The sequence below is a fragment of the Carcharhinus amblyrhynchos genome, chromosome 21 (assembly GCF_965287045.1).
Source record: "Carcharhinus amblyrhynchos chromosome 21, sCarAmb.v2.hapA, whole genome shotgun sequence".
NCBI lineage: Eukaryota > Metazoa > Chordata > Chondrichthyes > Carcharhiniformes > Carcharhinidae > Carcharhinus > Carcharhinus amblyrhynchos.
This window is the reverse complement of record NC_137344.1, coordinates 9,897,755-9,913,515: the sequence shown is the minus strand read 5'-3', so window position 1 is coordinate 9,913,515 and position 15,761 is coordinate 9,897,755. Positions and strand designations below refer to the sequence as shown.

Here is a 15,761-nt window from a genome sequence, read left to right as displayed (position 1 = left end):
TACAGATTCTGTATTTACTTTCTAATCACAGCAACGGGGCAATTTGCCAAAAAGGTTTTATGAAGCATTATAAAAATAATTGAATCATTTGAGATTTCCTACAGGGACGAAGACTGGCTAGCTCCCAACCTGAAATCCGCCCCAGGAATTTCAGGGCTGTGTTTGTTAAGGGTCAGCATTTTCACAAACATCATTTCACTATTAATAACCACTGACATCAATGATGAATGGGAACTCAAGCCAACTCTTTCCTTCCAAAAGCCAATGATAGCTTTACCCTAAATGTGGAAGTGAATTGCCCAGCCTTGCGGGCATTATGTTACAGCATGCCGCTTAGAGTTGGCACAAAATAGGTTACGGTCTTCAGGCGTAGGGGCGAACTTTCCCGTTCCACTTGCCATAGCGGACAAAGAACGGACCGTGGATGTGGGTCAGGATTTTACGGTTTGGGGCAGGTGGAAAATCCTGCCTGTAAAGTATGAATGACATGGCAAACACCAATCAAAATGAAGTGTCAGTGTTACCTTTCTTATATCTTCTATTTCTTGTTCTTTATATCGGAGTAATCCCTTGAATCGGATAGTCTCCCCTTCCGCATCCATCAGCCGTGCCTTAAGGTCATTGCATCTTTCCTGCAGATTGCGTTCGGAGCGCTCCAGCTCCCTCAACTCAGCTTCATATTTGTGTCGAACATGCTTAATCCTGCAGAAGGTTAATTTAACATATTGGCTGGCAGTCACATTTCATCTGGTTTACTGCAATAGCAAAACCATCTGTTACCCCCAACTTGTGTGCGCAATGATCCAGATGTTTCTAGGATTATTCTATGGTTCCAGTGTAGTTTTGGATACAGCAAGGGAGGGAGGAGGTTACCTGGACACAGTGATCCATGAGGCAATCACACCCTTAGGTTAAGTACTTCAGATTTTGTCCATGTTAAGGGACAGGAGAGGTCCTATGAGGCAATGGGTAGAGTATCTGCCTCTGAACCTGAAGCTCTGGGTTCATGCCCTGCTCCAGGGCTTGATAGTCAAGGAAGGTACATTCATAATGCAGCCAAATACTGAGTGTCAACCTGCAAAATCTTTCCAACAGACATTTATGGCAAGTATTGAGAGTGAAAGATATTCCTGGTCAGCCACATGATGGCTGTAACGTGACCCTCTACCATTGCTACAACATGCATGTAAAAGTGTCTGTTGCCACAGCAACTCAGACCCCTTTGTGGGGGGGGGGTGGAGAAGTTGTGGATCAAATTGGTGCAGCAAGTTATTTGGAAGGCTAACAAAATAGGGAGCAGCACAGTGGCACATTGGTTAGCACTGCTGCCTCACAGCACTAAGGACCCGGGTTCAATTCCCAGCTTGGGTCACTGTCAGTGGAGTTTGCACATTCTCCCTGTGTCTGCGTGGGTTTCCTCCAGGTGCTCCGGTTTCCTCCCACAGTCCAAAGATATGCAGATTAGGTGCATTGGCCTTGCTAAATTCTCCCTCAGTGTACACAAACGGGCGCCAGAGTGTGGCGACTAGGGGATTCTCACAATAACTTCATTACAGTGTTAATGTAAGCCTATTTGTGACTAATAAATAAACTCACTTATTTTTAAATGTTATCTGTTATTATACAGGGAATGTAATATAAAAATAGAAAAGTTTGCTACAACAGGCATTGGTGAACCACAATTCTGGAGTTATAACAGGCATTGGTGAACCACAATTCTGGAGTTATAACAGGCATTGGTGAACCACAATTCTGGAGTTCTGCACATTTTGGTCTCCTTACCTACGGATGGATATACACGCATTAGTGAAAGGGGGTGCACTAGCTTGATTTGTGTTCATCTTTTGGAATTCTGTACCCCAGAGAGCTGTGGATACTAAATCGACTCTACCCAAGGCTAAGATTGGCAGACTTACGAACATGGGAGAAGTTGAGGATTATAAGGGGACAGACAGCAAAGTGATGGAGTTGTGGCCAAGACCAGATAAGCCATGATCTTATTGAATGGCAGAACAGGCTCGAGGGGCCACATGGCTTAGTCTTGCTCATATTTCTTACATTGTCAGGTGCTTTTGTTCAGAAAGCTCAGATATTGGCAAGGGTATCTACTTATCTACTTTTTCCGACGAGACATAAATAACAGAAAAGAAGTGCTCAGTTCCCTGCAGTTAGAATCATAGAAACTTGCAGCGCAGACAGAGGCCATTCAACCCTTCAAGTCTCTGCTGGCTCTTTGAAAAGAGGTTTGGCTGAGGTTCACACCCCCACTTTTTCTACATAACCCAGCAAATTCCTCACTCGCTTTTAAAACCACTTATCAAATCAGTTGCCATTGCCTTCCCAGGTAGAACATCTGGATCCCAACAAATTGCAGAGTGAAACATTTCTCATGGTTGCGTAGTGGTGAGCACTGCTGCCTCACAGCGCCAGGGACCTGGGTTCGATTCCTGGTTTGGATCACTGTGTGTGGAGTCTGCATATTTTCCCTGTGTCTGCATGGGTTTCCTCCAGGTGGTCCAGTTTCCTCCCACACTCCAAAAGATGTGCTGGTTAGGTGCATTGGCGATGCTAAATTCTCTCTCAGTGTACCTGAACAGGTGTTGGAGTGTGGTGACTAGGGGTTTTTCACAATAACTTCATTGCAGTGTTAATGTAAGCCTATTTCTGACTATAATAAATAAATAAACAAACAAACTTTCTCATCTCCTGTCTAGATCTTGTGCGATTGATCTGGAATGTATGACTTCTGATGATTAATGCACTACTTTTATGATTTTCATCTTGACAACCTCTCGTTGGTTACCGTGAACCTTTTCTGTTCCAAGGAGAACGCTTTACAGCCTCTCTCTGAATTGAGATTCCTCATCCTTGATAACGTCCTGATTAACTCCTCTCTAAGTTTTCTTGAGACCTCTACATCTTTTCTGAAGTGCGCTGCCCAGAATTATCCACAACACTCCACGCAAGGCTTAACCAGCAATTTATACATTTCCAGCACAGTTTCTTTGCTTTTTGGTATGAAGGTGATGTGGCAGTAATGTCACTGTACTAGTAAATCAGATGCCCAGGCTAATATGTTGGGATTGAGATTCAAGTCGCACCAAAGCAGCTGGTGGAATTTAAGTTCAATTAATTCATTTAAAACTCTGGAGTTGAAAGCGATACCGGAACTTTCCAGCCATTCGCTCCAGCGAGATCTTCCAGTCCCACACCTACAGTGCATCCCCAAGTTTGGGGTGGGTTCAATGGGGAATCCCATTGACAGCGCGGGATCTTCGGTCAGTGGCGTGCTGCCCCATTCACAAGAAACACATAGCGGGAAGGCCAGAAACTCTCATTCCTAGTTTCAGTAATGGTGACCATCAAACTATAAATTACTGTGAAAACGTATCTGGTTCACTGATGTCTTTTAGGGAAGGGAATCTGCCGTCTTTACCTTGTCTGGCCTACATCTGACTCCAGACTCCAGTCTGCTCTTAACTGCCCTCTGCAATGGCCTAGCAAGCTATGCAGTTTAAGGGTAATTAGCGTTGGGCAATAAATGCTGGCCCAGCCAGTGATGCCCACATCCCAAGAATTTTCTAAAAAATCTATGTAGCTATTTATAAGTCCAAAAACCCAAATGTTTTTTTGACCAGTGTTTCAAGTGGCCTGAAGATTTATGCAGCCAGACACCTAAGTTTCTCTGTTCACCTATACTTTCAGAACGCTACCATTTCCATATTATTCTCTCACCCTATCGCACTCAACTCCAGCTGCCATGTTCCTACTTATTCATCATTCTATTGACCATCTTGAAGTCTATATCTATCCCCATCACTATCTAGTAGGCTGCCAGATTTTGGTTTATCTGCAAACTTTATAATGTTACTCCCTATAAAATGTTGCTCTGTCCAAATTAAGGTTGCTTATTATTGAAGTCCTGTCCTTAATTTCCTCTCCACTTTCAGTGTAACCTTTAAAACATCTGTGTTCTTTGTGAAGAGAGAGGTTAAACATTAATTTAGTGCCTTAAACATGACCAGGCCTCTACATGCGAGATTCCTTTAGAGTCCTTGATAGTGTGATGGGTGAGCCAAGGACATTTTGAACCTATGTATTTGGAAAATGTTTCAGGTTTCAATTTAATTTAGCTTTGACAAAGGGTCATCTGGACTCGAAACATCAGCTCTTTTCTCTCCTTATAGATGCTGCCAGACCTGCTGAGATCTTCCAGCATTTTCTCTTTTGGTTTCAATTTAATGATGCCTGCTAACATTTTCTCTTAATCTGTCTCTATATCATGAAAGGTGGGTTGGCCATACTGTATTGTCCCTTAGTGTCCCAAGATGTGTAGGTTAGGGGGATTAGCCCATGGTAAATGTGTAGGGTTAGGTGAATAGGCTTGGGGAAAAGGCTCTGGGTAAGATATTCTGTCAGAGAGTCAGTACAGACTCAATGGGCTGAATGGCCTCCTTCTTCACTTTAGGGATTCTATGAAAGAACCTTTTTAATTCCCTTCTGTAATTTTAGTAATCTCTCTGATTGTTAACTGAATCATTGAGGTTTACTATAAGTCTCCTTTTTCTGTCTTACTGGAATTTTTATTTTCTTTGATATTTAGGCCTTTGATGTTTTATCTTTTCCCTGTGGAAGAACATGCCTAAATTTGAGGGAGAGTTTCCATGAATGCTTTTCATTTCTCCAGCACAGTTTTACCCTGCTGTACTTGCGCTCTTTCTAATCTATCCAGCGCACGGGCCCTTTCTGAAAGGACCGAAATTAACTCTTCTCTCGTTGAGGATTTTTACTTTTGATAATTTCTGGTCTCTATCCAATCATTACTTTACCCCTCATGTCATTCTGCTTTTCAGAGAGTCAGAACCAACACTACTTCTTAACCCTGCTGGGCTGGAGACAGATTGAATGGGAAAGTTTCCCTGGACAGCACATATTTCTCTCGTTTTCCACCCCTGGCGCTATGTTTTCACAGCCTACATTAGGGAAATTTTTCACCACACGTCTGTGAAAGTAGCCAGTAAATCTACTCATCTGGATCCTTCTCACATTTTTGAGCTTGATGAAAAGAACTTCCAGTAATAGAACAAAGAAGAAACAAAGAACAGTACAGCACAGGAATAGGCCCTTCAGCCCATCAAGCTCTCATTGACACATGATGCCTGTCTAAACTGAAGAACTTTTGCTGCTACAAGATCCGTATTCATTATCACTTACAGTGTCAATTATGGGTGTCACAGTGGTTAGCACTGCTGCCTCACAGCACTAGAGACCTGGATTCAATTCCCGGCTTGGGTCACTGTCTGTGGGAGTTTGCACATCCTCCCCATATCTGCGTGGGTTTCCTCTGGGTGCTCCAATTTCCTCCCACAGCCCAAAAGACATGCTGGTTAGGTGAATCGGCCATGCTAAATTCTGGATGACACAGTGGTTGGCATTGTTGCTTCATCCAGCGCCAGGGACCTGGGTTCAATTCTGGCCTTGGGTCACTGTCTGTGTGGAGTCTGCACTTTCTCCCTGTGTCTGCGTGGATTTCTTCCGAGTGCTTCAGTTTCCTCCCACAGTCCTAAGATGCGTGGGTTAGGTTGACTGGCCATGCTAAATTGACTCTAGTGTTGGGGGATTAGCAGGGTAAATATATGGGGTTTAGGAATAGGGGCCTGGGTGGGATTGTGGTCAGTGCAGACTCAATGGGCCAAATGGCCTCCTTCTGCACTGAAGGGATTCTATGGTTCTATTATCTGCCTAGTCATGTATCCATCAAGATACTTCTAGGCACTTGTATAAAAGCAGGGAAGTCGTGCTGCAACTGTACAAGGTACTGGTGAGGCCATACCTAGAGTACAATTTTGGTCCCCTTATTTAAGAAAGGATATATTAGCTTTGGAGGTGGTGCAGAGAAGGTTCACCAGGTTGATTCCGGAGATGAGGGGGTTAGCTTATAAGGAGAGATTGCGTAGACTGGGCCTGTACTCATTGGAGCTTAGAAGGTTGAGGGGAGATCTTATAGAGACATATAAGATAATGAAGGGGCTAGACAGGGTAGAAGCAGCAAGGTTATTTCCACTTACAATGGAAACAAGAACTAGGGGGCATAGCCTCAAAATATGGGGGAGTCAATTTAGAACAGAGTTGAGGAACTTCTTCTCCCAGAGCGTAATGAATCTTTGGAATTCTCTGCCCAATGAAGCAGTAGAGGCTACCTCGTTAAATGTGTTTAAGACACAGATATGTTAGATTTTTAACCAATAAGGGAATTAAGCATTATGGGGAGTGGGCAGGTAAGTGGAACTGATCTTACTGAATCGGGGAGCAGGCTTGAGAGGCTAGATGGCCTACTCCTGCTCCTACTTCTTATGTTCTTATGTAATTACCATTCTGTTACCTCTCACATCTCCTATAAACTTTCACTCTTTTACCTTAAGCCTATATCCCCGGTAATTGACGTTTCTACCCTCGGAATAAGATTCTGACTATCCATTCCATCATGCCTCTCATAATTTTGTAAATTCCGATCAAGTTGTGTCTCAGCCTCCAACACTCAAATGGAAACAAACCAAGTTGACCAATCTCTGTAATTGGCAACACTCTTCTGTTCCTTAACTTAAACTAAGTGGATTCAGTCCGAGAACCATTTGGTACATTCATCCTATTTAGTACTGTAATATCAACCTTCGCCAATACTCCCGCCTCACCACTCTTTTCCCTTCTCAACCATACCGGAATAATTTATGGGCAGCAGGTGGCACGGTGGTTAGCACTGCTGCTTCACAGCACCAGGGACCTGGGTTCAATTCCAGCCTCGGGTGACGGTGTGGAGTTTGCACATTCTCCAAGTGTCTGTGTGGGTTTCCTCCCATAGTCCAAAGATGTGTGGGTTAGGTGAATTAGCCATGTTAAATTGCTCCTTAATGTCAGGGGGATTAGCTGAGTAAATACATGGGGTTACGAGGATAGGGCCTGGGTGGGATTGTTGTTGGTGCAGACTCAATGACCTGAATGGCCTCCTTCTGCACGGTAGGGGTTCTATGATTCTATGACTTGATAACCTGAGCCTTGTTTCAGCCACATCTCAGTTAATGCAACCATAAATAATCATTCCAGTTAGTCAATCTGTCTCCACGATATACAGTAAACCTAATTTGCCAGATCACAATTTTTGCATCCATCAAACAAGCTGAAAAGGGCAGTTAGATTCTTTTCAATCTTAGCATTCAGACTTTAAAGTCTCCCAATGTTATAAATCTACTTTTGGTACGTGCCTTCTCAAAAAATAGTTTCAGCTTACTAACGTAGAGGACAATGACCTTCTCACAGGATATAAATTCTTGCAAAAAAAAAGAAATTTGGAAATTGTTCTCACGTATTTTCAGCTACCCTCTCACACTCTTGCTTAGAAATTCGGACTTCTTCTTCCAGGCGCTGAATAACAAGCTCAATCTCCTTGTCTCGTCCTTTGCGTACCTCTTCTTTTAATCCTCGTTCACGGGTCAGTAACCATGCCTCCTGCACAGGAAGGAAAATTATTTAACCCCAGGCAAGGAACCATGAGAAGCCTGATTTTTGCAATTCCAACTCTGCAGATTCACTCTATCAACTTGTCCTGGAAGATATTACGCTGCCAAACCAAAGGGCCGCATAATGGACCACTCGTCAAAGACGGGTCAGTGGCTACAGGGATATGAAGCTGGCTGAGTGACAAGAAACATAACAGTGGCTGGCGAATGGTTGTTTTTCAGAACGGAGGAAGGCATGAAAACAGGGCCCAAATTTTGCCCTTACCCAGTGGGTTCTGAGGAAGGAGTGGGTTGTAAAATTACATTATGCATTGCACTGGGTCAAGCAGGCTGATGAACACCAAGCCCTCCAGTGCCCCAATTAAGGCCCTTAATTTGCTACTTAAAGGCCATTTTTCCCACCCAGACTCAATATGTAGGCCAGCAAGTGGATGCTACATTGCACAAAACCCAAAATTCAACTAAGTTTGCTCTTGGATGGGGGAATACCTCTGTCAGAAGACCCTGACAGGGGGCGTCTTCCCCTTAGGGCTCTGTGAGCCCAGGGCCTCCCTCCCCTGGACCTATCCCCTGACATCTAAATCTTCCCTCTCACCAACTCCTCAAGCCCTCCCTACCTTCTATCCCCATCCCTCTTGACTCCTGCCACTTGCCTGTCCTCTGGTTCCCGTCATGTAGTTCTGGGCAGCCAACTGCAGTACCGCAAATGTCCACTGCCGCACTGTTCCTGGAATGACCAGAGACGTTCCAGCCAATCTAATTGGCCACAAACTCTCCAAGACAGGCTTCCATCCGTGATGGGCAGACGCCCCACCTTTAGCCAATCATCGCTCATTAGAATATAAAATATCATTGGGCTTGCTGGAGTTGATGGTTGCCTGGATTTGGCTACTGAAAAGAGGGCTGGGGTCGAGGGGAACAAGTTCCTTATTGAATTTTCAGATGGTGGGGACCCCAGATATCTTCAGAGGCTGTTATTAGAGCCACTCCTTTTTATGGTCTATATTAATGTACATTAGTGTATTAATTCATGACTTAGACTTGTGCAGGGCACAAGTTCAAAATTTGAAGATGACTAAACATGAAAATATGGTGAATTGTGAAGAGGATAGTGGTAGAACTCATGAGGATACGGGCAGGTTGGAGGAATAGACAAACACTTGGCAGGTGAAATCTAATGCAGAGAAGTATGAAGTAATACATTTTGGCAGGAAGAACATGGAGAGGCAATATAACATGGGAATGTGAAGTTGAGGGTACAATCAGATCAGCCATGATGTTATTGAATGGTGAAGCAGGCTCGAGGGGCTGAATGGCCTACACCTTTGTATGTTTGCACGCAACTCTAAAGGGGATGCAGGGCAGAGGGATCTGGGGGGGACCATGATGAAAACGGCAGAGTAGGCTCAGAGAGCAGTTAATAAAGCATACACAATCTTAGGCTTTATAAGAGGCAGAACGTGCAAAAACAAGGAAGCGACGGTGAACCATTACAAAATACCAGTGTAGCCATGGCAGGAACAGTATGTCCAATTCTGGGCACAACAATTTGGGAAGGATTAGAGAGGGTCCAGAAAAGATTCATGAGAATAGTTCCGGGATTGAAGGACTTCAGTCACGTGGATAAATTGGCAAAGCTGGGGCTGTTCTCCTTAAGGAGAAGATTGAGAGGAGACTGGCTAGAGGTGTCAAAAAGTAAAGGGGTCTGGACAGAGGAGATGAGGAGAAACAGTTTTCATTCGCAGACGAGGCAAGAACCAGATGACATCAGTTTAGGGCAAAAAGGCACAATGGCGATACAAAACTAAACTTTTATATGCAGTGAGTGGATAGCATGATGGACCAAATGGTCTTCTTCTATGCTGTTACTATTTTATGATTTTAACCACTTTAACTAAGTTTCCCTCCACAACCAAAAGCAGTTTAAACTTATGGCTCCACATTAAGATTTCTGTTTCAATACACGTAGTTTTAGTGCTTACACAAAAAGACAAGGTATACAAATATTCCCTACGCAAACTTAATCCGAATATTGAATTCGATCAGGCTAGTTTGTCTTTACCACCTAACATAACAAAACCCAGCCCTCAGATTAATATGAGAGTGAAGAACTGGTATTTATTGCAACTTACTACTTTATTCAGAGTCAGTTTCATTACTTGCTGATATTTCTGAAGTTGGAAATGTTTATTAACACACTTCAGTTTACTTTTCTATTTTACTTAGTAATCTAGGCCACCTTGTCAACACTAATTCATATTTTATCTACTTCAATAAGGTCTCCCCTTACCAATTCTCTCATTCAAGCCTCTAATTTTCTCATATGCCACCTCCTCTACCCTTAGAATCAGTTTATTGATCTTTTTCCTTCAGCATATGGTTTTTGTTCAGACTGGCGTCCAAACTGCACATACCAATTACACTTAAACCTTTGGAACTACTTCTGTAGACTATTCTCTAATTGCTGAATTACATTCTTTAGACATTGAAAATGTCATGGCTATTATCATGTCCATGTCCTTTTTGAAGTCTTGGTCTGCTAGTTTAATTATATGCCTACAGTATATATTTCTTCAACCTAACTGTTATCATGCCCTGTCTACTTATCTTTCTTGTTTTTCAACTTTGTTAGCTATGTTTCAATTCAATCAAAATCCTTTTAAATATTCTCTACCAGTGCTGCTCTGCATGATCTAATGTTACCAGTTAAGTTAACCCAGGCACAGTGGTTAGCACTGCTGTCTCACAGCGCCAGGAACCCCAGGTTCAATTCTGGCCTTGGGTCACTATCTGTGTGGAGTTCGCACTTTCTCGTGTCTGCGTAGGTTTCCTCTGGGTGCTCCTCTTTCCTCCCACAGTTTTCAAGATGTGAAGATTAGATGGGTTAGCCATGCTAAATTAACCCTTAGTGTCCTCAGATGAGTAGATTAGATGGATTAGCCATAGTAAATGTGTGGGGTTATGGGGATAGGGGTGCCACTGGTTAAATGCCGTCACTGGCAGGAGGAGGACCTTAAATGGCCATTTTCACTTCGGGTGAGAAACTCTATCAGAGAGTCGCTGCAGACTCGATGGGACGAATGCCTTTTCAGCACTGGAGGATTCTATGATTCTATTTCAAATTGGTTTTGATATCCCAAACTGCAAGTTTTACATATCCAACTAATGCAATATTTAATTGTTCTTTACAAAGCCATTTCTCTGACCAAGTATATTACAGGAAACAGGTGCAATACTAGTTGAATTAACGTACACTGGGCTGAATTATCTGAGGTACCTTGCTCCTCAACACTCATGTCCAGGAAAGGGGAGAGAGCCCACACAAAAGAAGGACAGTGCTTCTGCTGTTATTTAAAAGCAAGGTGGCCATTAATAGGCTGGCTGGAGGCAGGATGTTCACCACCCCCAGGGACAGGAAGTCTCGCCCTAGAAAGCTGGTCAATCAGAGGCCAGTAGTGGGAATGCCAACCAGTGCGGGGGCTTCACTCAGGCAATGAGGAGACAAGCCAAGATAGATCGGAGCCTGGACAGTGTCATGGGATTGGCAAGAGGGGGGTGGTTTGGGCTGGGTTGTCAGAGGCTATGGTGAAGTACAACCTGGGAGGGGGTATTATACTTTTAGGGTTTCCTTCGATGGGCTCAGGGAAATCTGGCGTGCTGGTAATCTAGCATGGGCCTCACCCATCATTGGTTAAATGCCAACCCTGACAGGATGAGGCCCTTAAATGGCCATTCCCATCTGAGGGCCTCAACTGGCCCAGCCTGCCACTGGTATAACTGCGTTGGGGGAAGGGGTAAGCTGATAAGTGGTGGGCAGGTGGCCACCACTTATGGGCCTTCAATCCAGCCTATTGTATATAGGCTAGAAGATACTGTCATGAAATCCATTGTTCTGTGTGTCCCTGGGTGCTAAAGTAGCTCTCTGCGGAATGTTTGAGATACAGGATGTCCTAATCCTGTTACATTGGTTCCTGCCTAGTAACAACGGTGGGACCCTCTGGGAGCATTTTGATTAGTTCAAGGCTCTGTGAAAAACTCTTCTTGAGAAGGTCAATTGCAAAAGCGTTAGGAGTAGTGGGTAGAGATTCGACACAGCCAGAGTGTTGGTGCTGTTAGCTCTGAAAAGCTGAGAAGGGGATTCAGGGGAAGTCCTGGTAATCAAAGCGGGCTCAGGGGAAACTCTGGGAGTCATAGATAGCGATACGGCTTGGAGACAGGGGTTCAGAGAAACTCAAGCGAGGTGCCAACTCAGTGAAGCTAGCTGTCTAATAGTTGCAAATATGCCCATAAGTAGAAATTGAGTACTGATTCAGGAATGCAGGGAGAAAGAATCTCAGAAGGTGAGTATGAAATCCTGCGATTAACATTCTCAATGTTAAATGCGAATGGGAGCAGTTTTTGGGGAGAATTCAAAAGAAATATCTTCAAAGGTGAACCTGAGGATCCCTTGTTTCAATGACATTGCTTGACATGGTGTTTAGGATTCCTAAAAAAATCCATGGACTCCTTCTTGGCTGCATCTGTCATTTACTCTCTAACGTGGTGTGATCAAACACAGTTTGCCTGTTAACTCACACATGTCCCATATTTATCCTGAATGTTGGAGTACAAGATAGATATTGCAAATTATTTTATCTTTCTGACCTTGTTTGGTAAAGTTTGTTTTGTTTGTTGAAAACCCATGGAATTTTGTGGCTTTATTCCAAAAGCAGGTGCCTTGAATCTCAAACTTTATTTACTTTAAACAAAATGTTATTGACCCCTAATCAGATACTGACTCCACTACGTCCCAGAGTCTGGCCAAGGATCAGAGCAATATACTAAATGTGATTGAAATTACCTGTTTCTTCATGTAATTTTCTTCCCAGGCATGTTTCTCAATTTCTAGTCTTTCTTTCAAGGATTGAATTTCTACCTGATCAAATAAGCACACAGCGAGATGAACAAAAGTAATCAATTAATGGTTCCGCTTATATGCATGTCCCATCAACCAAACAAAAGGACAGAATAAGGCCCAAAGTACCTCTGCCAAACTTTAGCACAGTAAACGAGAAAGAACAAAATGCGATATCCTCTTCCCCAGTAATCTAGCTAATTAAGGCAGTGAGGAGTTCAGCCCAGAAAAGTCAAAGTTCCATTTCTTAATCTGTACTGAGCTGGTTTATGGCAGAAGAAAAGGCAATTCAATTGACATCAGTGCCTTTCAAGTTGGGGAGAGTTCATGATCATGATCATGACTGCTATTGCAACCCAAGAACAGCTTCTTCCTCTTTTATGATCATTAATTCTGCATTGTTTCACCACCTCTCCCCAACTTGAAAGGCACTGATGTCAATTGAATTGCCTTTTCTTCCACCATAAACCAGTTCAGTACAGATTAAGAAATGGAACTTTGAATGGACCTGCATTGCACTAAGTTGATCTTTTTCTACATCCTAGCTATGACAGCAACACTATATTCTGCACTCTCCCCTTTCCTGCTCTATGAATGGTATATTTCATCTGTGTAGTGCGCAAGAAACATTACTTTTCACTAATACATGTGACAGTAATAAATCAAAGCAAATCAGATACTGTAGCCAGAAATGCTCATATGTGGATAGAATCATATTCAACTGTGGTGACCGTGGTCATTGAACAGCCTGCCTACACAAACTGGTTAGGCACACACATAGCTTGCAGTCACTTCTGTTGATAGATCAGCAAACTATTGAAGTTTATGGAACTATGCCGGAGGAAAAGTATCTATGTTTCCAGGAGAAATGGGAAGGGAGAGGGTCATCTAGTGATAATAAGGACTTAGAATATTTTGCAACATGGACCAAACCTAGAGAAAGTTCGAAATTGCAAGTGTATGCCTGCAACTTCTTTCCCACATGCAATAGATTTGGCACAATATTGACTTTATTTAAGACTTCTATGGTATTAGTTTAAAATCCTACATTATTATTTAAAAATTTTATATTATTTAAGCATTCTATATTATTAAAAAGGTCTAAATTATTACTTAAGGATCCTATATAGTTACTTAAGAATCCAATGTTGTTAAGGAGTCCTATTTATTAAAGGGTCATATATTGTTTAAGAATACTACATTATTATTTAATTCTATATCAGTATAGATTATTATGGGCAGCATGGTGGAACAGTGGTTAGCACTGCTGCCTCACAGCACCAGGGACCCAGATTTGGTTTGGGTCACTGTGCAGAGTCTGCACGTGCTCCCTTGTGTCTGCATGGGTTTCCTCCAGGCCCTCCAGTTTCCTCCCACAGTTTGAAAGACTGGTTAGGTGCAATTGCCATGCTAAAGTCTCCCTCAGTGTATCCTAATAAGTGCCGGAGTGCAGCAATTAGGGGATTTTCACAGTAACTTCATTGCGGTGCTAATGTAAGCCTATTTATGACACTAATAAATAAACTTAAACTTAATTATTATTTAAGAGTGTGACATTATTATTTAAGGATCCTATATTGTTACTTAAGAATCCTATTTTGTTTTTTTAAGTATCCTATGTTATGTAAGAGGACTATATTATTATTTAGGAGTTCTATACTATTACTTAAAAGTCCTATATTGTTTAAACACTGAGATTAGCATTCCTCACTAGCACAGTAGCACATTGGTTAGCACTGTTGTCTCACAGTGCCAGGGACCCAGGGTTTGATTCCAACTTTGGGTGACTGTCAATGTGGAGTCTGCATATTTTCCCCAATTGTACAAGGGTTTCCTCCAGATACTCTGGCTTCCTCCCACACTCCAAAAATGTGCAGGTTAGGTTGATTGGCTATGCTAAATTGTCCCTTACTGTACCAAGATGTGTAGTTAGGAGGTCAGCAGGGTAAATACATGGGGTTATGTGCTTAGCATCTGCACGAAGAGTCGGTGCAGACTTGTTGGGCTGAATGGCCTGCTTTGGCACTGTTGGGATTCTGTGGTTTCTTTCTTAAGTCTTTGTTTCATTGGAAAGATAATTGCCAAAGGTTAATCCATTGAAAAAGCAAAACATTACTGAATTTCTTCAAAGATCTTACAACATTTATAAGTTGTGTGTCTGAACTGACAAAATGTCGCATTAAAATTTCAAAGACATCTTTCCTCTGCTCGAGCAGACATTCACAAGCTGATTTCCCAGCAAAAGTAAACACTTGCATCTCAGTTTGACACCTTATTTCACCTCCTGCAGGATCTTTCACTTGTAAGCGTGATGCAAGATGAAAGAGCGCTGAGTCAAGAAGAGAGAAAAAAGTCCCCCTCTTCTGTGCTTAATGTTGTACCAGACTACTGCAATGTTTCTGACCATGTAGCACTGGCTTTCCCTCAGAGAGAGTCTGGAATTGTTCAATGGTTAACCTCATTGCTTCCAATGAAACGTGTTACTCTACTGGCCATTTAGCCCAAATCTAATTGGTTTGCAAAGGGGTACTTCATCCTATCAATGTCCTTTCTTAATCACTAAGCAAGGTAAATTCTTACTGAGTTTGTAACGAGTGAAGTAATGAGTGTTTGGAGGAGTTGAGAAAAGTTAGCAATGTCTGCAAGGCGTGATATCGGACATTGGGTAGACATTACAAGGGCTCTGAACATACCAGTTACTCCCAGTCACCAGGGCTATGACCACAGTTCCCTGTTAGGCTTCACTTCAGAGGGAAGTGGCACAGAGATAGCAAGAAAAGTTTTTAAAGTTTATTTATTAGTGTCACAAGTAGGCTTATACTAACACTGCAATGAAGTTACTGTGAAAATCCCCGAGTTGCCACACGCCAGTGCCTGTTTGAGTACACAGAGGGAGTATTTATCATGGCCAATGCACCTAACCAGCACGTCTTTTGGGCTGTGGGAGGAAACCAGATCAGCCGGAGGAAACCACGCAGACACAGGGAGAACATGCAGAATCCACACAGACAATGACCCAAGCCAGGAATTGAACCTGGCTCCCTGGCGCTGTGAGGCAGCAGTGCTAACCACTGTGCCACTCCAAATAGTGCTGAATGCATGGAATGGTCATGGAAGAAAAAAATCTAGAATCATTCAACCCACTGGATCAACCACAGGAGAGACAGTGAACTGTTTCGGGATGAATAAACTAAGATGGGTTGAATGGTCCTCCTCACACATTACTAACTCATTACTTGAGCCTGCGTTCATAAGAAGTAGGAGCAGGAGTAGGCCATCTAGCCCTTCGAGCCTGCCCCGCCATTCAATAAGATCATGGCTGATCTGAAATGGCTCAGTTCCACTTTCCTGCT

At 42.9% G+C, this 15,761-nt stretch overlaps 1 protein-coding gene across 9 annotated transcripts in view; it reads right to left on the bottom strand.

Annotated features, from left to right (window-relative positions):
• Positions 1 to 15,761, bottom strand: part of cep131 (centrosomal protein 131) — a 132,418-nt gene that overhangs the window by 7,741 nt on the left and 108,916 nt on the right. For 7 of the 9 annotated variants that reach the window (XM_080209463.1, XM_080209462.1, XM_080209469.1 and 4 more), the window contains 3 exons: positions 12,355 to 12,429; positions 7,361 to 7,503; positions 525 to 702 (listed from right to left, as the gene is read on the bottom strand). In XM_080209463.1, the coding sequence (XP_080065589.1) occupies positions 525 to 702; positions 7,361 to 7,503; positions 12,355 to 12,429 (396 nt within the window). Of the gene's footprint in view, positions 1 to 524; positions 703 to 7,360; positions 7,504 to 12,354; positions 12,430 to 15,761 lie in introns of those variants that run through there. The other 2 variants (XM_080209467.1, XR_013889174.1) reach the window with 2 other exon arrangements.